Source organism: Microchirus variegatus (assembly GCF_963457635.1).
Source record: "Microchirus variegatus genome assembly, chromosome: 23".
NCBI classification, from domain to species: domain Eukaryota; kingdom Metazoa; phylum Chordata; class Actinopteri; order Pleuronectiformes; family Soleidae; genus Microchirus; species Microchirus variegatus.
Window position 1 is genome coordinate 18,157,066 of NC_139824.1, and position 25,206 is coordinate 18,182,271.

Sequence of the window (25,206 nt, forward strand, 5' to 3'; positions counted from 1 at the left end):
ACGCACACTCAGGATGTCCATATAAGGACATTTACCAAGTGTGCGTCTGCGGCACTGATCTCACTAAAGGGTTAATGACTTAAAAAAGTCCATCTCCTACTGGTCGTACCGTTTCACTGCAGCACATCAGACAAACCACGTTCACGTTCACCGTCGTTTATTGTTACATGTGAAGCTCCAGCGATCACGACACGACACAAACGGACCTTTGGTTGTACGTTGTTCGTTCTAGTCAAACCTAACGTAAGAGGAAGAGGGAAAAAAAGAAAGTACGTACAGTAGTAGCTGTACACACACACACACACACACACACACGTGCATGGAGAAGAAAAAAACAAATCATATCCAGTATTATTATCCAACACCGTACGGCCACAACAGGCGTTCACAAGCAGAGGAGAGCCACTGTCCCTCTGGTCCTTTGTCTTCAAATCAAAGAGAAACGAGGAGGAAAAGAAGTCGTACATCAAAGAAGAAGAAGAAGAAGAAGAAGTCCTAAAAATCAACTACTGACACGATAACAGGAGGGGGAAGCAAGAGAAGTTACATCGTCCTCAGGATTCTGTAAGTCTACAATCAACAGTTAGAAGTGTTCATACTTGAAGAAGAACAGGTAAGAAGCAGCTTCAGCAGCAGCAGCTTCAGCAGCAGCAGCAGCAGTTTGTTTTGATTCTGTAAAGTTCAAGAGCGAGCCGGAACTCCACCTTCGTTTAAAACCTTTAAAGCGGTGAGTTCCTGAAGAGCTGCCGAGTCGTCGCTTTGTGCAAACACGGCTGCGTTCATTTCCGACGTAAACACAACAGTTCAGTTCAGTGTGTGACGTCAACGATTCAGGTTTTGTGCAACAAAAGTCAGTTTGTTTGTTTGTTTCCCAGGAAATTAAACATCTACGTAACGTGTAGCTTTATTATAACAGAATATCAACTGTAACTGATATAAAGCGTCATCTGGAGCTGTGATTCAGTGATTATTATTGTCATTAAGGATCAATATGTGGATTATCAATCAATAAAAGTTGGTGTTTAACGATTAGTCATGATCAGAACACTGTATTATTATACTGAATATTGCAAAAAATACTGCATTTTTGATTATTTTTACTCGTCTGGGATTTGAATCTGATGGTGAATGTGGAGTTGAGACAGAGGCGTGTTTGTGTTTTTACTGTTTACGTCACGAATTAGTGGAATGTCCCTTTATCCCTCGTGTTCTTCCATTGTCACGGTTCAGTTTACGACTCTTCATCAGAAGCGCTGGGCGATCGCTCCTGGAAAAGAGCGAGAAGATAAATGTCCAGGAAAAAGGAAACTTTGAACGATTGTTATTCCTCAGTTCTGACACGGTCGACACATTTAAAATGACAGAGTGAAAGAAAACACACGGCAAAAAGTATATTTTTGTAAGAACACATCATCACGCTTACGCGAAGACCAAATCACCTAAAGCAGTGGCGTCAAACTCATTTAATAGGGTAACATCAGCATAATCGTTACCCTCAAAGGTCCAGATGTAACTGTCGTACAGGATAAATGTAACTAAATGTAACCAAATATTATGTAAAATAAAAGTAACTACTCTGTAACATACTGATAAATAACTTTCTGTCTGTATTTATTACTTATTTCACTCGTCGCATGATGCGCATACCATGATACGCTGCGATCTAGTGGAGGGATGCCGTCACTTTGCGGGGAACGCAGTCGCCGTGCATTGTGGGAAATGTAGTTTATGGTCAACGCACACCTTAAAGCGGCACAGACCTATTTTAACACAGATTTTAAGACCAATTAATCACTCGCGGGTCGACATAAAATGACGTGGCGGAGCCACATCTGGCCCCCGAGCCACGAGTTTGACACATGTGACCTAAAGAGTAAGATTTCAGTGAGATAAAGGAGCTTCTTTTTAGACGTTTTTAGAAGTGGAACAGTCCGGAAAACAGCCTATTTTTTCTCGGACTTAACGAGTCATAAGGTTTGTATTTGTAAAAGATGAATTGTCTTGTTTCAAGAAATAGACTTCACTTGAATTGAGACGACAAATGCTGCTTTACAAATAAGGTAAATACACGAGAGGATGCTAATTTCAAGACATTTTGTCTCAAAATGCCAGTTTCTAATGTCATTTCAACTTAAATCTAGAACAGTGTCACAATGACAGAACTAAAGATCAGTTAAATACACTCGAAACAAACAGGATGACATAAAAAAGATGCTACTTTTGAGGATTTTTGAGCATCACGAGCTCATTATGAGACGCAGGACATCACAATACCAGTCAAATATAGCTAAACATGAGTTTTCACAGCTCATTTCAAGATCACTCTTATCTTGTAAGGCTTAAATATAACGTCTTAATGACGATGATGATGATGATGATGATCTACCTCCTCCTGCTCGTCCTCAGAGTCGTCGTCACTGACCACAGGTTTAGCTCTGCTGCGTCCCGTCCGTCTGCTGCGTCCTTTCCCTCGATCTGCACTTTTGTCCTTCCTCCCCAGACGGATCTTCACTTTCACCGAGCGAGCTGGACACAAACACACAAACACGGCCTTTTATAACAGTTACAAGCTAAATGAGGTTATTACAACACATACAAACACTTAAACTTGACACGTGTTCTCCTGTGGAAACTGAATAAATGGATGCGTTTGAGGTCACAGAGAACGTGCGACACAAACCCAGAGTTCCTATACATTTTACATACTTTTCCAGACTCAAATTCCCAGACTTCTCAGTCAATATTAAACATGTAAATACCAATTGTTAGACGCTTATTATGTAAATAAATGGTTTTAAAATCCTTCTCTCGTTTTTCATGAAGCTAGCATCGACCCCTGACACTGTCACTGCTGACAATAAATGAGAATGACAGTGAGTAACAGTAACCATGGTAACTCCACACTATTCTACAGCAGCTTGATTAGTCTCATATCATCTACAGGTCGTCTGTGCTGCGTCAGTAACTTGTTTTGATTTGTATTTATTGATATATTTAATGTTACAAAGTGAGATAATAGTCTGTAAACAACACAAACATTTTTCCATACTTATCCAGACGTGGGAATGACTCAGATTAAATCCCATACTTATCAACGCAGTCCCCTCACTTTCAGACTCCGATCCTTCGTCCTGCTCCTCCTCCTCCTCCTCGCTCTCCTCCCCCTCGCTCTCCTCCTCCTTCTCGATCTTCTGCCTCAAGCTGGTGAAGACGGACTGGAGGACGATGGAGTCTTCGTATATCTGCTCACGGCAGAGGAAACAGCTGCTTAGAATCACTGTAACCATGTGTGTACGCACAGGGATGAATGAATGAACGAATGAGTGAGTGAGTGAGTGAATGAATGGTTGAATGAGTGGATGAGTGAGTGAGTGAGTGAGTGAATGAATGAATGAGTGAGTGAATGAGTGGATTAATGAGTGAGTGAGTGAATGAATGAATGGGTGAGTGAATGAATGGGTGAATGAGTGGATTAATGAGTGAGTGAGTGAATGAATGAGTGAATGAATGAGTGAGTGAATGAGTGGATTAATGAGTGAGTGAGTGAGTGAATAAATGAGTGAGTGAATGAGTGAGTGAATGAATGAATGAGTGGATGAATGAGTGAGTGAGTGAATGAATGAGTGAGTGAGTGAATGAGTGGATTAATGAGTGAGTGAGTGAATGAATGAGTGGATTAATGAGTGAGTGAGTGAATGAATGAGTGAGTGAATGAATGATTGAGTGAGTGACTGAATGAGTGAATGAATGAATGAATGATTGAGTGAGTGAATGAATGAATGAGTGAGTGAATGAATGATTGAGTGAGTGAATGAGTGAATGAGTAAAAGAATGAGTGAGTGAATGAATGGGTGAATGAATGAGTGAATGAATGAATGGGTGAATGAATGAATGAGTGAATGAATGGGTGAATGAGTGAGTGAATGAATGGGTGAATGAATGAATGAATGAGCGAATTAATGAGTGAATGAATGAATGAGTGAGTGAGTGAATGAATGAATGGGTGAGTGAGTGAATGAATGAATGAGTGAATGAATGAGTGAGTGAATGAGTGAGCAGCTGTTCCTCACCAGTGATCCTTCCAGGTTGAAGGTCTGAGCGTTCTGGAACAGCAGCATCACGTCTCTCTCCAGGTCTCCCAGACTCCGGTAGCGATGACCCCTGATCCTCTCCTGTTAAAGTCATTAAAGTCATGTCGAATAACAATAATAATAATAATAATAATTCATTTATTTATTCAATAATTATGTGTAAATGTACAAATGAGTTCTTCTGTTTGGATCGATCCTGACCTTGATCTTCCTGAAGTCCACAGGTTTACGGATCAGCTCGTAGTACTCGGGCAGCTCTTTACGTGACGGCAGCTGGATGAACACCTCGCTCAGGTGACGGCCACTGGTGCTGCAGGATTAACACACACATTCATCCACATCTCAGTCTAATCTCATCATAATCTAAGCTAGTAGTTAGTTAGTTTGGCTTCTACCACAGAAAAGGGTAAAAAAAGGCAGATTTGTACAAGTAAACGTTGCAAATCTAAAACATAAGTCATATATTAATAATGGCAATAAACTATCATTATCTTCAGTATAATTTCCTAGATTACAATGTATCAAAATGTAGCTTCATTGCTGTAATTAACGGCAATAATGACAACGTTAACACACAACACAATACGGTTAAAGCCAGAGTTTTAGAGAGAGGAAAACAGAGTTTGTGTTTACAGTTTAAAGGTAATGTTTTAAGTAATCTGGAACTTTTTGTCGTTTCTTATAAATCACTAAATTCACTTCTCTTCCTTTAACTGACCTGAGAAAAATAGAGAAGTGACATTTTCACAAGAGAAAGTTCAAAAGTTCAATAAATGGTGCAGAGATTTAACAGAAAGGCTTACTAAAGATTATTATTATTATTATTATGGTACAAGATAAAGGCTGCATTTGTTGAACAGATGCTGATTTTAAGTCTGAAAAAGAAATAATAAAAACTGTCAGAATCAAGTCAGTGAGTTGTGAAATCAAGTCGTGGCGTGTGTGTGTGTGTGTGTGTGTGTGTGTGTGTGTGTGTGTGTGTGTCAAGACTCTTGCTCCACACTTAATGTCAGTAAAGACACGCCCACAGAGAGGGAACATGTGTATTTCATGTCCATTTCCTCACAGCTCCACTGCTGCTCATACCTGTCTTTGTATTTGATGACCGCGTCCACGATCTTCCTCATCTTCTTGGAGAGCGCCGGTGGATTTGGGGAGAGTTTCTCAGCAGGAGGTCGTCCCCTCTTCCTCTGCCTCTTCCCGTCCTCGTCTTTGTCCCCTCGTCCTCGTCCTCCCGACGACGACGAGGACGGACCGGGCAGGTCGACGTCGCGATCCCTCTTCCTCTTCCGCGTGGTCTTTTTGTGCCGCACCTCCTCCTCCATCTCCTCCAGCGTGCCCTCCTCTATTGCCTGCTCGGGGTTATAAGAGCGACAGAAGTCAATTTTAGTACAGACGGAAACAAAGATTCGTCTTCCTGGTTCTTTTTGGATGGAGTTAACATTCCCGTCATCCGTCTCGCAAACTTCGCCCATACGTCTAACAACCTTGAGCCACTGCTTCTCCGTCAGTGAGTCGCTGTAGTCCACTTCCTTTCGCTGACGAGATCCCCGTCCAAACATTTTCTCCTCCTCCTCCTCGCAGGTGAGCCGCTCCACCTCGGCGTCATCCTTCATGATCCACGTGGGCAGCTCGTCCTCCTCCATCAGGCGAGGTTTTCTCCGCGGATTACGAGCGTCCTCTCGCCGCCGGTCCAGGTCCATGCGCTTCAGAGATGAAGATGACGATGAAGAGAGAGACATAAAATCAAAGATTAAATCACACTGAGTTCAGGCTGGAAGACTGAGCTACACTACTGTTTCAAAGTTTGGGCTCACTTAGAAATCTCCTTATTTTTGAAGGAAAGGCGCTTTTTTTCAATGAATATAACACATTTTGAGAAAGAAATTAAATTAATTTTTTTGATTAAAAAAAAAATTACATTTAGAGAAATCTCCTTACTTTTGAAGTAAAATCACTTTTTTCACACAATTTAATAAAGAAATTTACATTTTGAGAAAAAAAATTTATATTTTGAGAATTTTTTTTTCATTTTTGAGAAAAACATTTTTTTTAATTTTTATTTTATTTTTTTTGAGAAAAAAAGTAATTATTTGAGAATTTTTTTTGAGAAAAAAAAATATTTTTTGAGAATTAAAAAAAAAATTGATATATTTTTTGAGAAAAAAATTAAATTTTTAAAGAAAAAATCTTACTTTTTTGAGAATAGATTTAGATTTTTTAAGAAAAATTCATACTTTTTTGAGAAAATAAAAATTTTTGAGAGAAAAAAAAATTGTCTTAGAAAAAAAAAAAAATTGAGAAAAGAAAAATTTAGAGGAAAAAAATTTTTTTTTTGAGAAAATAAAATATTTTTTGGGAAAAAATCTTGTCAATGTCTTCACTATATTTTCTATTTATTTTCCAACTCTTTTGATGAATAAAAGTCTGACTTTTAACAGAAAACCCAACACAAACTGTACAGGTGAGCCCAAACATTTGAACGGTAGTGTATAACCTCTTTACCATGAACTGGTCAAACTCATCCTCGCTCCTGGCGATCATCTGGTTCACCGTCTCATCGTCGGGAACCTCGTCCTCCTCCTGAACACAAGTGGCAGATATTGGCGAGCAGAGCATAAGAAAGCACAATCTTTGAATATTGGGGTGTCGCTGGTGCACACACGCACGCACTCACATTTATGCGCACACAAACTTCTTGTCCCCAGACCTCGTCTTGCTCCTCGTGCTCCAGGATGGCCTGCAGGAAGGCCCTGCGCTCGTGGCTGGACGACTTCTGGTCGAACATGCCCGCCTGGATGACCTTCTGGTCCACGTTGAGTTTGTACTTGGCGGCGGCCAAGATCTTCTCCTCCACGCTGTTGACGGTGCAGAGGCGCAGCACGCGAACCTCGTTCTGCTGACCGATGCGGTGAGCTCTGTCCTGAGCCTGCAGGTCCTGCACAACACAACAGTACACTCGTATACGTCAAGGTTTATTTAAAAAGCACGTTTTAAAAACAACCAAGGTCGACCAAAGTGCTGTACAGAGTGACCAATACGAATAAAAGCAATACAAATAGAAAGCCTAAAAAACATACGACATAAAAACACATAAAAACATAGAAAAAAAAACGATGAAAAGCATAGTAAAAACATATAAGAAGCAAACACAAAAACAAACAAAAGCAACGGGTCAACTTTGTTTATAAAGCACTTTAAAAACTATAAGCACTCAGAGAGCGCAGACCTCCACCAGAGCAGCTCACCCCCCCCACAAAATAGCCATAAAAATAGGGATATCATCTACGGATCACACCCAAAATGTAATCACTTGTTCCTGGTCCCTTTGTGGACATTTCCTGAAAATTTAATCGGAATTTGTCTGCAACTTTTCAAGTTATGATGCCAACAGACAGACAAACAAACACCGGCGAAAACATATACTGTACCTCCTGGTGGAGGTCAACAACAACAACAGCAGCAGCTGAAAAAAAGTGTTATACAACTAGAGATAGAAATAAATAAATAAAACATACAAACGTTTGACCTCATAGACCAAAGAACAAACTTAGAAAATATGAAAAAATTTAGATTAAGATCTGTTTTCTGAGAGAAGCCAGAGAACACGAAACACAATCCACAGAAATAATCATGCAACGATATTAAGAGAGCTTTAAAATCATCACCAGGAGAAAAGAACACGTGGAGTTTGAAGGTCAGTAATATCTCAGGTTATAAGTAGTGCCTGCAGAGCTGGAAGCTTCTCCTTAACTGGTTTTAAATGAGGCTTGTGGGCATAATATAATGCCACGTTCAAGTAAGTGTTGAGCAGAAACGAGTCTCCAGCTGCTCAATATATCAGCTCGATTTCCTTAAACGGTTCCTTGTGTAACGCGTGAAACGCGCCTCTCACCTGATGTGGGTTCCAGTCGGAGTCGAAGATGACCACGGTGTCCGCCGACTGCAGGTTGAGGCCCAGACCTCCAGCCCTCGTACTCAGCAGGAAGATAAAGTAGTCCGACTCTGGGTCGTTGAACGTCTTCAGTAACATCCCTCGGTCTTCAGCCTTCGTGGTGCCTGACATGTAAAGAGAAGGAAACACAGACGATGATGATGATGAAGATGATGATGAAAAATGACACCCACTGGAACACACGAGCTCCGCTCTGCGGTAACGAAACGCCGTCTCACCGTCCAGACGCAGGTACTTGAAGCTGCGGTAGGCAAAGTAGTCCTCCATGATGGTCATGAGCGACGTCATCTGACAGAAGAGCAGGACTCTGTGGTTGGTGACATTCAGTTTGGGCAGGATACGATCCAACACCTCGAACTTCCCCGACGCCCGATACAGGTCAGCTCTGGAGAGGAGAGGATTAGCGATATTATGTGCGTTTATGTGTGTGAGAGGGGTAATGGGGATAATTCACACTCACCCCTGGACTATCCCACCGGAGAATCCTAAATGTTCAGAGAAGGATTCCTGCAAAAACAGGCAGAAATTTTTAATTTTTAGATCCATCTATTTTACAGTTGCTCCTGGTATACTTGACAGTGGTACCTCTATCTGCTGGAACATGTAAGGATGGTTGCAGATCTTCCTCAGCTGCATGATGGTGTTCATCAGCGTCTTTGTGCCTCCTTTACCCTGGTAAACAGAGCCAGAGGAAACATTAAACGGAACATTAACGCACAGGTAACCAAAAGGTTGCTTTAATGTTCTGACTCTCTCTATAGCAGGGCTCTCAAACTCAAATGACCTCGGGGCAAACTAAGTGTCTATAAGGGGCTGGTGAAGTGAAAAAAACAACTTTTTGAGGAAAAAGTCACGGAAATAATAATATTTATGATGATATTTCACATAGTTTCACGTTAAAAGTGATTGTTTTGATGTGGAACGGAAAAAAAAAGTTGACAATATAAATGTATTTATGACATAGTAACATAACATAGTAATAAAAAACATACAGGAATAACTCATTTAGAGCTGCTCTAAATTAAACTAACGATTATTTCCGTAACCGATTAATCAGTCGATTATTCTCTCCATTAATCGTCTGGTCCATAAAATGTCAGAAAATGTTAAAAAAACTGGAAATGACGTCTTTGTTTTGCCCACAAACCAAAATTTAACAATGATTTATGATTTATTCGTTATGTGGAGCAAAGAAACAAAGAAAATATTCACCTTTAAGAAGCTAAAACAATCAGAAATCTGGTTTTAATCATGAAAAAAGCTTCAAACTGATTAATCTATTATCAAAATAGTTTAATAATCCCAGGCCGCCAGTTTGAGACCCCTGCTCTATAGTGTCACACATTTACTTTTATTTTGAAAAACCATGGCTGCACAGACTGTGGCCTAAAAACCAGAGTCCTCACCTTCTTGTCTTTCTCTGATCCGTCAGTAAGAAGAACGCCCTTGGCCTGCATGTGTCTGTACAACACTCTCTGAAGAGAGGACATGTCACACTTGATCACATACTCCACCTGACGGAGAGGAGAGACACAAGAGACTTTTAAAAGACACATACGAGGCCAGACAAAGACACGATGCATCTCTGTGGACGTGTTTGTGAACGTCGTCCATCTGCAGTATCGTGCCTTCTCTGGAAGCTGCGCCTCCACTTCCTTCTTTAACCTGCGCAACAGGAAGGGCCGAAGCACTTTGTGGAGACGGCGGATGATCAGGATGGTCTCTTCCTCGTTCAGATCCACCTGAAGAGAAAGAGAAGGCGTCTGTAAAACACAAAGAGACAAATCACAAGCAGCACACATGCAGGGCTCAGCGTTAAACGGGCGTGTGGCGAGGACCGAGTCCGGCGCACCTTCTCTCCCGTCATGGCGAAGGGAGCGTTGAACCACTGCTCGAACGTGCTGCAGCTCTTGAAGATGGTCGGCAGCAGGAAGTTGAGCAGCGCCCAGAGCTCGGGCAGCTTGTTCTGCAGCGGCGTGCCCGTCAGGAGGACTCGCCGCGGGGCCAGGTAGTGAGTGTTCAGAACCTGGGTGAGCTTACAGTGGTGGTTCTTCATGCGGTGGCCTTCGTCCACGATCATGTACTTCCAACGTATCTGAGGGGGGGGGGAGACATAAGGAGAGGAGAGCATGTGGATGAAGCTATCAGTCTAACAGATACAGCCCAGTCTTCCAGCTGAAAAACAAAGTCCTGTTTTGAATTTGACTGACACCATGACAGTTTTTAATCACTGGTGTCCAGAGCCGGACAGAGTACACGAGTACAGTACTTGAGTACAATTTTGAGGGATCTGTACTTTAGTCGAGTATCATTTTTGGGGAGTACTCATGACTTTACTCAAGTACATTTGAGAGGCAAATAGTGTGTACTCTTTACTTGTACTCTATGTTCTTGAGTATGCCGTCACAGTCGGGTTCAAATGTGGATGCAAAAAATCCATAAAAACTCTAGCAGAGATTTGTCAGAGCGTTGCCTTTGTGCTATTGCCTTGTGGGCAAGTGAGAAATGTTCAGGGTCGCTGCAGGATTCAACAAGTCAAATTTGAGACTTTTTAAGACTTTTTTAAAGACCATAATGAATACAATTTCAGACCCATTTCAAATCCATACTGGCAAAAAAGTACAAAAGACATCGAGGAAAATTGGAGCCACAAATCGCTGAACTTGCAATTCCGCTTAGCTATGGGCTTACGTTAAGTTTTCTCCGCTGCTATGCTAAGCTGTAGCACACTAGCTAGTGGTGCTGGATAAATTCTCACCGGGCAGCACAGGTGACCTACTTTAGTTCAGTGTTGTTGTTATTGTTGTTATCACACCCTCAAAAATAGAAACATTCCACAGCGAGACTGAAGTTTATGCATGTTTTAAATAAAAGTAACGATTTTTAAGAACTTTTGAAATTGTATTTAAGACCTTTTATGAGATTTTAAGGCCTTCAATTCAAATGATTGGATTTTTAAAGACTTTTTAAGACTTTTTAAGACCCCGCGGATACCCTGAATGTTAAATAAATAAAGATGAAAATGACTTGATTTTACTTTCAATTCCTTTTTCGTTCTTCAAAGTATTAACATGAACATTTTTCATAACTCCATGTACGACGTTTCTATACGTAAATGTAAGCACTGTGGGAGCAGTAATGCAATATTTAGAAAATGTACTCTTGATACTCTTAAGTACTTTTACTTAAGTAGACATCTGACTGTATTACTTTTACTTGTACTTGAGTAAAATTTAGCAAGGGGTATGTGTACTTTTACTCAAATGAAGCCGTGTACTCTGTCCACCTCTGCAGGTGTCCACTCATGTGTGCCATCATCTATTTTCCTCATTTCCAAAACTGGCATCACATGCTTATAGAGAAATTCTAGTCATTTTCCCATAGACTTTCATTGACTTTCATTCTTTTGCTTCTCCGTTCGACATCCTGGCCTTTACTTTTCAAACTGGAAGACTGGGTCATTTTTTTTTAAAAACAGTCCACGATTCTGCCCGAGTGCTCAAACGGAGGATTTCTTTCTCCATTTCGTCCTCATCGGTCCACCGTGTGATGTGGGGGGGGGGGGGACAACACCCACCTGGCGGCACAGTCAGGAAGCCTATATGACTACATGAGTGCATGGCAGCGAGGTGTCCACAGAGGACAGAGGGAGACGTGGGTTACAGGCCGAGTCAGAATGTGGCAGGAACCTAAGAGAGAGGACTGAGATGCAGCACAGAAGGAGGTCAGATTGGCCAGGATGAAAGACTTTTGGAGCACTTTTGGGAATTGGAGAAATGATCATGAATGAAAACAAACAAAGAAAACTCAAACTACGGCAAACAATTAGCAGAATAAGATCTCGGTGCAAGCATGTGTACGTGAGAACAGAGAAAGGTGTTTTTTTTTTACGTGTTCTTCCGCTCGTGTTCGTTCGTTCACCTCAGCTCACCTTGGCTAGTACTTGTTTATCCTTGATGATGTACTCGTACGTGGTGAGCAGAACGTTAAATTTCCCACTACGTAGCTGAGGCACGAAGGCTCTTCTGGCAGCAGGAGATCCCTGAAAAAAAAAAAGAAATCACAGATTACAAAAGGAAAAAACAAAAACACTATCGATCACTAAACTGTAAAAAAAACTAACCTTGTAGGACACTTTGACGACCGTCGGCGCCCATTTGTCAAACTCGTACACCCAGTTAGAAAGAGTTCTGTCGGCGAGACACGGCAGTGAATCCTCTACTACTACTTAAAGTGTCTTGAACAAACACAGACAGGAGGAGATTTAGCTCACGAGAGGGGAACAATGATGAGGTAGGGTCCGTTGAGACGCTTCAGCTCCATGAGGTAAGTGATGAGCGCGATGGTCTGGATGGTTTTCCCCAAACCCATCTCGTCTGCCAGGATCCCGTTCAGGTTGTTGTTGTAGAGGGAAACCAGCCACTCCAGACCTTTCACCTGAACATGGAAACTCACGTGTACGGACTGACTAAGGCCCAATTCCAATTCCTATCTTAACCCTCGAGCGCAACCCTTAATCTTAACTGGCCCTCAAAACCAAGTGTTGAGGGTTATTTTGTCACTTAGAAATGGGACACCCCTTAAATGCAGATACGTCTTCAGACTGTAGGGGGCAGAATAACGCGAAAGCTGCGTCCAGTCTGTCGACTCCAAAGAAGAAGAACACATTTACGTCAGGATTATTTATTCTGATCCGTTTGTCAGTCAAGTTATTAGGTTGTCAGTTAGTTATAAGATGATACTCATACAAATATTCAGCTGACAGTTACCACACACCACGACTTATTGAAAAGTAAACCACACCGGCCGACTATTGACAAAAGATCGTAAAATAAAAATAAATGTTACGCAACAATGACGTCAGTAATCCATAATATGGGCCTAAACTAAGATCATTTTTATATCTCTATTAACAAAGAAAATACTTCATTTGTAGCGTACTCGTTTCGCTGCTTTCGGCGCCATCTTTGTTTTGTCAAAACACGCAATGCATTCTGGGTAGCCCTTGCTCCCAAGGGTGGTCTCGGAAAATCTGAATATTGAGGGCGATACAGCTGAGAATCGGGACAGCACTTGGACTAAAGGGAGAGCATTTTTGAGATTGAGGGTTAAGAAAAGGAATTGGAATTCACCCTTAGACTGTACGGTAGAAAATAAGGTGTTTTTCTGTTTACCTGATACTGCTTAAGTTGTCCGTTTATTAACAGGCTGGACTGTTTCTCCACCTTCTCCGTCACAGCGTGAGCCACAGAGTAATAAGACTGTAGTCCTCGAGCGAAGGCTGCACCGCTGTACTCATCGTCCACGTCCTGCTTTGCATTTCTGAAGAGGAAACAGTGCTTTGTTTGTACAGAAGAAGATAACTTTTCCAATTGTATCCTTCAATCTTTGCACTCACTCGATGATGTGTCGAACATCGACTTCCGACACGTCCTCACAGTCCGGGTCGGTTATTTTCTTCTTCTCCTCCACGGCTGCAGATGAAGGCTGTGGCTCCTCTTCCTCCTCCTGTAAGTGAAGGGTCATGTGACCTGAGCGTGAGCGGCGATTCAAACACATGGAACAAAGTAACCCTCACCTCTTCCTCCTCCTCCTCCTCGCTGTCTTCACTGTCCGAGCGTGGAGCCACCTCATAGCTGCCCGCAACACAAACATGAGACACACGAGAGTTAGTCAATCTGAAAATGACATAAATGGACATATTGTATGTTTACACTGAAGTAAGTTATATTTAACTTATATTTAGATAACTTAGATACACAGTTAGTATATAGCAGGGGTTCTCAAAGTTTTGATACCTGAGGGCCAATTTAGGAACCCAACATTGGACTGAGGGCCGCCAAAGGAAAAAAAACAGAAAGAAATCCCATTTGTAATAACTTTAATGACCAGATTGCAGTTCTACAGTTTAGCGTTAAGTAATATAAGCGTTAATATAATGTAATTTAAGCATTAATATAATAACGCTTTATAATTTACTGGGTAATTTATCCAGTATTTTGGCCATTTTTCTTACCTTCTAATTACAGGTTAATACCAAGTAACACATTTCTGTTATATTTACTCGCTACCTGCTTATTACCAGCTTATAACCCAATAATACACTAAAATTCACCATATAGAAACCAGGTAAATACCCAGTATTTTTGTTTACACTTATTGGTCTGTATCCAGTAATGTCCAATAAACATTTAACAAGCTTAGTAGCTCCTGTATTAAAACTATCAACTGTAATTCATTACGGGGCCGCCAGAAATGTTTCTGCGGGACGCCATTGGCCCCCGGGCCGCACTTTGAGAACCAATGGTATATGCAACCAAGTATTAAACAATGACATTTTGATGATGATATGATTCTTTAGTTTGTCCAGTTAGTGGTCCCCTAAAAAGTGTTGTAATTCCTACATCATTCACCTGATTTGGATGTAAATACTGTTAAATTAAAGCTGAAAGTGTGCAGTTAAAGCACATCGTGTGCATCGTTTGATTTCAAATCCATTGCATTAGCAATGGAGCCAAAAAGAAGAGAATTGTGTCCATGTCCCAATATTTATGGACCTGACTGTAACTTAATCTGAAGCGTAATGGGAGACTTTCTACTGGCTGTTCACCTACAGCCACTCCACATACAGGTCAGTCCCAGTTCTGCAGCACTGACAACAACTTCCTATGCTGCAAAGAAACCTCAAAAAAGGAAAGAGTCTAAAACAGAGTGAATAATACTAATAAGAGCAATAAATCCAGTGAATCTGTCTGCGTTTTAATAACGTGCAGATGAAACTCCACATTCGACCTTTCTCTCAGATGCCACCTACTGTAGCTTCAACATAACAATCACAACTAAGACTCAAACCAGCTGATGACATCTCTCCAATGCAGAGATACAGGAATTCAGCCAAACACCTTCTTTTCTAACATGCACTCTTGGAAATAAGGGTTCCAAAAGTGGCTGAGGTTCTACCTGGAACCATTTGCTTCTGAAAAACCCTTTCCCTGAATAAAGGGTTTTAAAAGGGCTCCAGGTGGAGGAGCCTTTATAAAAAGGTTCTACCTGAAGTTCTCCTATGAGGACAAGCCGAAGAACCTTATATGGTTCTACTTAGCACTTTTATTTCCACTTCACACTCACTGTCATCCTCACCCAGGGTTCATCTCCAGCCAAGAGTCCAGCTGTCCAGCTTTAGGAGCGTCCACACCTGTCAGGATGTTCCCACTGTCCACGTGGATGACCTTCACAGGCAGGTCACTCATCTGACTGGTTTCATCCAGAGGCTGTGGGGGGGGGAAGATGCCAGTTAACGTCTGGACTTTTATCTTCTCATTCAAATTACATCGAGCAAACAAAGCTTTAATACAGTGGACGACGTAACACAGTTAAGTTATTCTGAGTTTCCACACACTGCTCGCTGCTGTCGTTCAGACATTGTTGTGGCTTTTAAACGCTCTATGTGCCCAATGAAATTCAACCGATGAAAAAGTTGCACGGCAACAGTAAACACAAATCTTTGCGAGAGCACGGAACAAAGTGCTTTTTGCCATGACAACACTTTAAAAAGAAACACTACCCTCTGAATGCTATGTGTGAAATCTGATCTGTGCTGTGTTGACGGGAACTCTCTATGGAGACCACTCAAACACACTTAACATGCATATTCAAAAGAGCAAAAGAGCCACTGTGAACAGACATTATATTATGTATAGTTGAACTATTCACGTGTACAGAGTTCAGAATTCTCACATCTATAACGCTGTGTTGCTCACCTCTCCATCAGGTCCCAAGGCAGGAGTCTGACCTTCAGCGCTCTCCAACTACAGAGTCAGAAATAACATACAGTGCAGCTCATTACGGGACAATAAATCATAAACATCTGATTGTTCTTGATGTCTTTTCCCAGTTTTCTCTACCTTCTTCTTCTTCTTCTTCTTCTTCTTCTTTTCTTTGAGAGCCTGTGCGGCCTTGTGCGCTCGCACCAGCTCGGTGAGGTTGGCGACATACTCGTCAGTCTGCTGCAGCAGATAGGCCAGACGTTTGTCCTTCTTCTGGTCAATCAGTTTACGGTAGCCCTCCTCATCCTCGGCCTGCGGAGAAACACACACACACATATATATGTTAAGTAGGTATAACTAGGGCTGTAATCAACCAAAGAAACTCTTGGTCGACTTGATGCGCCTGCAGTTATAAAACCAATCAACGTTTATTAGACTAAAACATTGAAATATGCTAATAATTCTGATATATGTTCATACTCAAAACGGACGGAGCAACCTTAGCTCAGCGTTTTTAAATGATACGTCATGTTTGGCAACACTAATCCGTCTGTCGCTCATGAGCCACGGAGCGACAACAACCCACTGGGCTGGACTAAACCAAAATAGTGGAAAACAAGGGGGGTGTTCTCTGAAGACAGGCTGTTACCTGTGAAGCACGGGTGCTGTAAAACACACCTATTAGCATGTGGTACTTTCCTCCTAATGAAATTCACCATAAAAAAAAAAAAAAAAAAAAATCACAATTTGATTTGTGATTGGTCGAGCCAGAGCGTATCGACCAATTAGTCGACCAGTCGACTTTGACTTTACAGCCCTAGGTACAACATTTTGGATTTTGATAATTATCAGATATTCATGGATGCTTGCCTCATCTTTAGAGTTTTAAATAAACTTGCTCCCCCTCCCTTGATGGATTTTATAAGTAAAAAAAAAATAGCAGTCGAGTAAACACCAGAGCAGTGACCAGAGGGGACGGCAACGTACAAAGGCGCGGGACGAAATTTGGCCAAATGGTGGGGTCCGTCGGGGGCACACAGTCATGGAATAGGCTACCAGACCATGTCTGAAACTGTGACACCTATTCAACATTTAAAATTGCACTCAAACAATGGTTGAAAACTAACCAGACATGCACTTACAGTTAGATTATTTATAATCACTTGTGATTTCTGTATTCTTTTGCACCATGTCCTGTTAAATGTCTAATGTGCTAATGTGCTAACCTGCCTTAGGACAACGGATGAAAATTAGCTATTGTGCTAACTCCGGCATACATACATTGTTGCTCTATGCTGACATGTTGATGAATATGCATTGTCCTAATTCAAAGTGTGTCTGCTGTTGAGTGTGTAACTGTGTCTGCACGGTTTTCCTTCTCACCATGAGCCTCCTCATCCTCTCCTTCTCAATACGCTCATTCTCCTTCTTCTGCTCTCGCTCGGTGTTGGCGTGGTACGTGGCCACGGCTTTGGTCAGCTTCTGAAGTTTGCCCGTCATGGAGCGGTGGTACTCTTTGAAGTCTTTGGCGTGCTGGAGGATGCTGTTGAGGTATTCCTGGAGGAGGACAGAAAAGAGAAAGCAATAAGAACAACTTTTTAACATTGTCGTGAGCAGCTGTCAGTCACGGCTGAGTTTAAACCTCTACCTGATGCTTCTGCCTGCGTTTGCGCTCTTGCTCAATCTTCTGCTGTTTCTCCAGTTTCTCCGTGATGCGAGCCTCTCGCAGAGACTGGCGCTTGCTACGTTTGTAGGCCTTGGCGTCGAGGGCCGTCTCCAGAGCCGTGTCACGGCGCATGCACACCACCACCTCCTGACGCAGCTGTGGAACCAAAGAGTCTTTGATTCACGAGCGGACAAAGAGCGGGTACAATGCTGTTCGGGGTTAAGGGTGAAGGTACGGATCGTACTATAGACACGGTACCTGTCTCTGGAAGTTCAGCAGTCGAAGCGCTTTCAGCTCAATTGTTGCTTTGGTACGTAAATCACCGGCAAGAGAACCAGGCAGGTTCTCCAGCTCAGCGATACGATGAGTGATACGAGCCTGTAACCTGAGGAAGTCCAGATAGACTCACATATTATGATATATTCTTCATAATACTCTATTGTTTGTTGTACTTTAAATATTAGCATGTTTCACAGAAGTATAACAAAGTTTGCATGTTTGGATAGCCATTAATAAAGTTGTCAGAAAGTGAAGTTGAAAGAAATCCAGTGCAGTAAGAACACTGCAACCAATCTGCTCCACTCGTCTGAAAACTGAAGTTTGGAAACACCAGAGGTCCATTGAGAAAAGCAGTGTTTCACCTTGTTTGTGTCATTTGTGTAATTTCGAAGATTTCAAACAATTAAGTCACATTTGACCTTACTCTAGGGCAGGGGTTCTCAAAGTTCTGATACCTGAGGGCCAATTTAGGAACCCAACATTGGACTGAGGGACGCCAAAGGAAAAAAAACCCAGAAAGAAATCCCATTTGTAATCATTTTAATGACCAGATTGCAGTTCTACAGTTGAGCGTTAAGTAATATAAGCGTTAATATAATGTCATTTAAGCATTAATGTAATTTAAGCGTTAATATATATTAATATAATAATGCTTTATAATTTACTGGGTAATTACCAAGTATTTTGGCCATTGTTCTTACCTTCTAATTACAGGTTAATACCAAGTAACACATTTCTGTTACCATATATTTACTGGGTAAATAGCTAGTAATTGGTGGCTGTAGCTACCTGCTTATTATCAGCTTATAACACAATAATACACTAAAATTCACCATATAGAAACCAGGTAAATACCCAGTATTTTTGTTTACACTTATTGGTCTGTATCCAGTAATGTCCAATAAACATTTAACAAGCTTAGTCGCTCCTGGATTAAAACTATCAACTGTAATTCATTGCGGGGCCGCCAGAAATGTTTCTGCGGGCCGACATTGGGCCCCGGGCCGCACTTTGAGAACCAATGCTCTAGGGACTTTGGTGAGCAGTGAGCAGTTTACAGACTCCAAATCCCTAAAATCAGTTTCTCCTTGTTTTGTTTTGTTATCACATCAAGTCTAAACTGATCTATGACTTTAAGAGTTTGTTATAATAATAATATAATGAGATGTAAATGGAAAGCTAATGGAAACAATCAAAGCAGAAAGGCTGCGTCCCCAAAGGCCCCGACGTACCTGTACTCCCTCTCCTGCAGGATCTCCACCGGGTCGAGGCCGCAGGGTTTCTGAATGGGGGTGATGCGATTCTGCTTGGCATGGTAAGGCATCATGGGAGTGGGCTGCACCGGCTGACCGGGGGACTGCGTCTGCGGAGGCATGACTGGGGAGGCAGCGGGGGGGACGGAGGGGGGCGCAGGAGAGGGTCGGCCAGTGGGCTGAGGGGGGATGAGCTTCTGTGGTGTGTTCGAAGGAGCGGCCGCGTTTACCAAAGGACCTGGAAGACCAGGAAGTAAGAAGAGAACATACTGCTGTCAATAACACTGACAGAGTTTCATAGATAGGATGGATGAATCTTGACAAATATTGATATCTTTGAATACCAGTACACGTGCATACCTAAACCCGTCCTCACAGCAAATCATAACAAGTGTTTGAAACCTTTATTGAGACCTTATTTGATAATTAACGGCACAGAGACAGGAAGTTATGCAGCATGAGCTGTAACCGCTATTATCGTCAAAGAAAAAACATCTAGTATTTCCACTGTAATTCTATCTTTTCAACATTTAGACCACAGAGCCCTGCAGCTCATAACTGACTGCTGTACAGGAAACCTATGTACAGTTAAGTATATTATATTTTTAAGACACCACTAATAAAACTATGACCATAAAGTGCCAAGTTTTCTTGGGAGAAGTTTCATAAAACTGATAAAAAAGTGATGTCAGTAAAACTGTTACATAACAAAGATAGAGCTTTTGTATTTTGGTGAAAAATAATATAAATGGTAAATCATTTGTATTTAAAATTCTACTAAATTTGATGCACCACACAAAGAGCTGTAAACCATTTTCACCATATTTAAGGAGATCATAATGTATTACTCTACGATATAAAGGCCCATGAATGTACTGTATCATCTCCACTGACACACAGCAGGGTTTTCTTACCTTCAGGCCAGGACTTGGGTGGTCCATTTGGGTTTTGTCCCTGTATTCCAGTTGGGGTCCCTGATGGTCCTGGTGGAGGCATGTTAGGACCCATCATACCTGAAAAAAAAGAAGGTCTCTCAGTCTTCTGGAGCCAGCTGTAGCCTGGTGTTACAGATCTCCTCCATGCATACTCACCATGTGCTCGACCGTAGCCTGAGCCCATTGGACCAGGCCCTGGTCCTGGTCCTGGTCCTGTAGGACCACCTCCAAGCACAGGACCCAGACTAGGCATGGTCTGCTGCTGCTGCTGCTGCATCCCAGGCATCGGCCTCTTCCCTTGCACGGCCATCTGGAGGTGGTCTGGGAGGGGCTGCCCCCGAGCCAGCATCTTATAAGCCATGATTTGGGCTCTGAGTTGGTGGAGTTGGTTCTGGTTGAACGGAGTCGGTCCACCGGGACCTCCGGGGCCAGCAAGACCCCCAGGTTCGAGGCCAGATCCAAGGGTGGGGATGCTGGGTCCAAGACTGGGTCCGGGGCTCGGTCCTGGGCCAGAGCTTCCAGGTGGACCAGGACGACTACCGGCACCAAGCTGAGTGTGCTGATCTCCACTTGGAACATCTAACGGTGCGGAGGCAGAGCCGGGGCCACCAGAGGAGGAGGAAGAGGAGGAGGACGGCATCAGAGGACCAGAGGGAGGACCGTTAGACGGGACAGGGCTGGAATGGTCAGAGCCACCTAGTGGAGAGTGGTAGCCTAACGACACAGACACACAAAGGACACGCTTTAGTGTTTGATGGCAGTTGGCTTCTGTAATGTTCTGTCTCTGTTTATCATTGCAGTAACTGCAAAATAAGGTGTTGTACATACACCTTACACAAAAATCTACATATACCATGCTTATATACCATTTAACCATGTTAAAAGAGCTGGTATTAAGCGATAAATAACCCAGACTGTGGGGTTTGTTAATCCAACTGGGCCAATCACATGGCAGCAACTAACAGCTGAAACTCAAAGCAACCATCAGAATGGAGAACACTTTTATAAATAAGAGACTCTTTATAAACAAACAAACAAACAACAAACAAACTATAATTACCCATTCTCATCTAACTTCTTTTCATTTGTTTATAGTTACATTCACTGTATATTGTATATATTTCCAGATTGTCTACTGTTTATTGTATTGTTTATTTCATTTAGCTTACTGCCTATTTTACTGTTTTATATTATTTATATCTGTATATCTAGCTCTTGTTTCCTCACGCTGTATTTCTTCTTACTTTGCACGGAGCATCTGGAACAAAAACAATCCCCCCCCCCCGGGGATTAATAAAGTATTCTGATTCTGATTCTGATTTAAATGTAGTTTGGTTATTGGTGTGTATGGGGCAATTCTTTATCTAATAAAATGAACCGTTTCGTCATGTATCTCGTGGTTGTGAGAGAAATAAACAAACATTTCCGAGCACCTTTCAAACCTTAAAAAACACTGCATTACAATTGAATCACTTTCGCCTGCACGAACCCTAAAAAGCCCTCTGGTTTTTTAGCGAACAGAACAGAATCCTCATTCATATCCTCCCGCCGGTTATTTCATCATGTTTTAAACTCCATTTCACAAGGCTAAACTTGTCTGACTGACTGTCTGGTTTGTTTGAGTCCGGGCCAACACCTTACTGTAAACACCTGATGGACTCATTTGCACCGATTTACCGTTTCACGTGAAAAAGAAACCAGACCGGTGATTCATTCGTGAGCAGAAACACAGACCCCTGTGACGACACTGACGCAGTAAAACACAGGCTTGCGTAACAACGGCTGAATGAAGGATGTTAACGTTGCTCAAGAGGTGTGTGCCACTCCTACCTTGCGAGTGTTGGTCCAGAGGACTGGGCGGGGGGCCCATTCCACTGTGGCCGCCCTGTCTCAAAGACAGTCCCTTCATCTGGCTGAAGCGGCTCTCCTCGCTCATGCTCTTCTCGTGCAGGCTTTCCATTGGCTGTGGGGGAAACACAACAGTGTTTATAGGAAACTAGTGGGGGGAAAGCACCAATAAAATGATATAATCAGGATTTTTTTTTTGTGCCAATATCAAATACGCCGATATATCGGGAGTGCTTGGGACGATAACCGATACAATACTGATATATATGGAGGTAATTTACTCTTTTCTCTAGTGAAATTCACATAATATCACAGCAGATGTAGATTTAAATTGACTTAATTGAGCAAAATAATATCCTCACCGCATCACGTCCAAGCACCAAAGGTCATTTAATAACCGTTTACTGAAACCTTTATAATAACATTAGATTGTTTTGTAATTATCGTTATAAAAATACATTTAAAAAACAACATATAATACAAAAAATGCAATAAACTTTTATATTTTATCAGAGGGAGGAAAAAAAAAAGAAGAAAACTGGGATAATATATGGGTCAACCAGCAAATTAGCATCTGAATCGGCCACAGAAAACCCCACAATGGTCGAATTCTAATCGTGTCAAAACCTTCAGAATCTGTCCATAAAGTGGTTAAATCAAGAATTAAAAAGTAAACGCTAAGTGTCCAGTGTCCTCACTTTGTGCAGAGCGTGCATGCTGTCCTGGCCGTATCCAGAAGGTCCTGCCTGGGAGTGTCCAGAGGACGGAGGACCCGGACTGGGGCCCATCATGCTGTGAGAGGAGCCCGGGGAGGGTCCAGGGCTGGGGCCCAGCATTGCCCCAGGGGAGGGACCCGGACCAGGGGAAGGACCTGGACGCGGGGTGCCTCCGATGGGGGGAGGATCCGGCGTGGACATGGCCCTGGATCTCCTGCTCCCCGCTGAGCAGCAGAGACCTGAGAGGAACAGAGCAGGGAGTGATCTTTGGAAAACTCATATACTATTTGAATATTAATCTGGGTTATCTGATTAAATTACACTATTGGCATGGCACGGTTCTACATGAAACTGCCATGACAAACAAGTAACTAGTGACCTGTAAAGCAGTTGTTTTCTGGCTTGTACCGAATCATTAGACTCAAGTTAATTAAATAGATTCGTTCACAGAACCGTTCAGTACTTCCTGCGCGACCGGAGCACAGACTCCTTCGGAAAGGGGTTGCGATGCGGCTCGCCGTTCGCGATCGTGGCTAATTTTGAGGAATTGGTGATTTTAAAGTCTTTTTAGATGATCTATTTTGGTTTGATCTCTCGTGTCGGACATCGCGCTCACGACTCCTCCAGGAGTACCAGCTCACAGGGTCATCGGAGCAGGTACAGGTCACTCACGGAAAAGCAAAAATACTGAGCGATACGGACGGGAAACGGTACGAGTATCGGTCCAAATCACTGGATATCAGACAGATAAAAATGTAATATCTGATACAACCCAAAAAAGCCTATATATCATGTTTATTTCTTATTTGTTCTTGGGAGAACAATATGTGTCACACAGCTGGAGAATTATGTCTTTGAAATTACTTCATGATTCATAAATGGACTTATATCGGTATCGGAAGATATCGTCACATCCCTATATTGGAAGATTCCAATACCAATCCAATTGTCAAATCAGGATTGTATCATTTTTAATATAGTTCCACAGTCACATTAACTGATCTACTTTTTTTTTTATATTATCATCAAACAAATCATTTATAATCAAATATTCATGTCTATCCTTAGTCAACAATCATGTATGTGGTGGATTGATTAGACCAGATGATGAATAAAAACATGAATGATAAATAAAATAGATGCAATAGTCTAATAAAACAAAAGTGGGTGCACGGTCTTTGCAGAATAGGGTTGATTTTTTTGCCTGTTTCTACGCTGCGCCAAAGCTCGCCGTGCGCACGTCCAGCTGCAGGCGCGAGGCTAAAAAAAACAGTCAAATATAAACACGAGCCACACTGACATCGATCTCCTCTGTCGCACAATCAAAGCGTGCTGCGTTTAATAATCATAATAAAAGAAAAAAGAAAAAAAGAAAAGGTGGTGGGGGAATGGCGGACTGTGCTTGTGTGACTGAACCTACCCGCGTCAGCAGGATGCTACAGCCCTGCGCGTCAACGTCTGCGCTCCCGGCGCTGATGTTTGCGGGAAAAACGAAAGAAAACGCAGCGACTGTCGCAATTAGTGCACTCACCCTCTGTGTGTGATCCGCCTCGCAGCGTTGATTTGTGTATCACAGACGTGGCTCGAGCGCCCCCACCCCCCCCTTCCACTGCTCCTATGACCGAATGTCTAGTCACGGCCGGACGCGCCTGCGCATGCGTGAGAGCAGCGACGGCAACTTTGCACTTAAAGGCTCTCGCGCTGCAAACCTGTGTGTGCTGAACACAGAGTTAGTCAATAACACACAACAGTCACTAAGAAAAGGTAATTTTATTATGCTTTAATTAGAATTTATCATCATTTTATTGTAGATTAATGAGGTTTATAATAATGGAATATGATGGCATTCATGTGCCATAATAAGAAATTGAACCAACCATTTTCAGGCATACATTGATGCTGCTGTCTGTAAATGTAAAAGTGTTATTTATTCATTTACTTTTCAAAAATCCTTATATAATAAAAAAATGCATATTCTATTCCATTCACTTTTCCTTGTGTATATAAAACAAACATGTACATAATGTGCAAAATAAACATATAATCAATCTCTGTCTATAATGTAAATATCTAGTCCATACTGTATATATTCTGGAAATTGTCCATTATACACACTATACATTCTATTTCCCTTTTTTTTTTAAAAATAGTCTCAGTGTTCATATATTTTTATAGTGTACTTTTCTTATTAATGCATGGTTATTATTTATTATCCTTATCTTTACTGTCTTGCTGCCGTCTTTCCCCACTGCAGGACGAATAAAGGACTCTGTATGTGTGTGTGTGTGTGTTTAAGTATGTTGGATTTAGTTATTGTGCACTTTTTTTTTAATGTATATTGGATTTTATGGTACTTTTTTTTTTTGCACTTGTTCAAAATGTTCAAATCTTACGCACAGTATATGCAACAGCAGTATTTTTTATTTATATAAAGTATATGGGTGAATTTAAACTGTATGGATATGCAGTGGTTCCTGTATAGGCTTTGTGTGTGTGGGGGGGGGGCTACATGTCCATTTTGCTTGGGGCCCCCAAATTCCTTCAAACGGCCCTGTATCTAATCCCAATGTTCTTTTTCCTCCATATGGTAAAATATATTTGTGTTTACAGTTAGAGAGAAGCAGGAAGTGACGCTCTCTTGTTTGCATTGTTGTTATTGAAAAAGCTCAGTCACACTGAGACACAGTTTGTAAGACG

General features: G+C 41.9%; 1 protein-coding gene across 1 annotated transcript; it reads right to left on the reverse strand.

Annotated features, from left to right (window-relative positions):
• Positions 1 to 325: 325 nt before the first annotated feature.
• On the reverse strand, positions 326 to 24,025 carry smarca4b (SWI/SNF related BAF chromatin remodeling complex subunit ATPase 4b). Its single transcript, XM_083909419.1, has 34 exons — positions 23,930 to 24,025; positions 22,492 to 22,748; positions 21,776 to 21,908; positions 20,102 to 20,659; positions 19,925 to 20,023; positions 18,990 to 19,248; positions 17,737 to 17,863; positions 17,461 to 17,634; positions 17,196 to 17,369; positions 15,951 to 16,124; positions 15,807 to 15,854; positions 15,187 to 15,317; positions 13,625 to 13,682; positions 13,445 to 13,554; positions 13,221 to 13,368; positions 12,320 to 12,483; positions 12,170 to 12,236; positions 11,978 to 12,088; positions 9,899 to 10,141; positions 9,675 to 9,788; positions 9,453 to 9,560; positions 8,632 to 8,718; positions 8,507 to 8,553; positions 8,265 to 8,431; positions 7,987 to 8,150; positions 6,802 to 7,029; positions 6,597 to 6,674; positions 5,579 to 5,797; positions 5,178 to 5,443; positions 4,293 to 4,401; positions 4,071 to 4,172; positions 3,110 to 3,242; positions 2,387 to 2,526; positions 326 to 1,267 (listed from the first exon to the last, which is right to left on the reverse strand). Exons 2-34 carry the CDS (start codon positions 22,708 to 22,710, stop codon positions 1,232 to 1,234), a joined length of 4,995 nt encoding a protein of 1,664 aa, XP_083765545.1. The 5' UTR covers positions 22,711 to 22,748; positions 23,930 to 24,025; the 3' UTR covers positions 326 to 1,231.
• Positions 24,026 to 25,206: the final 1,181 nt, after the last annotated feature.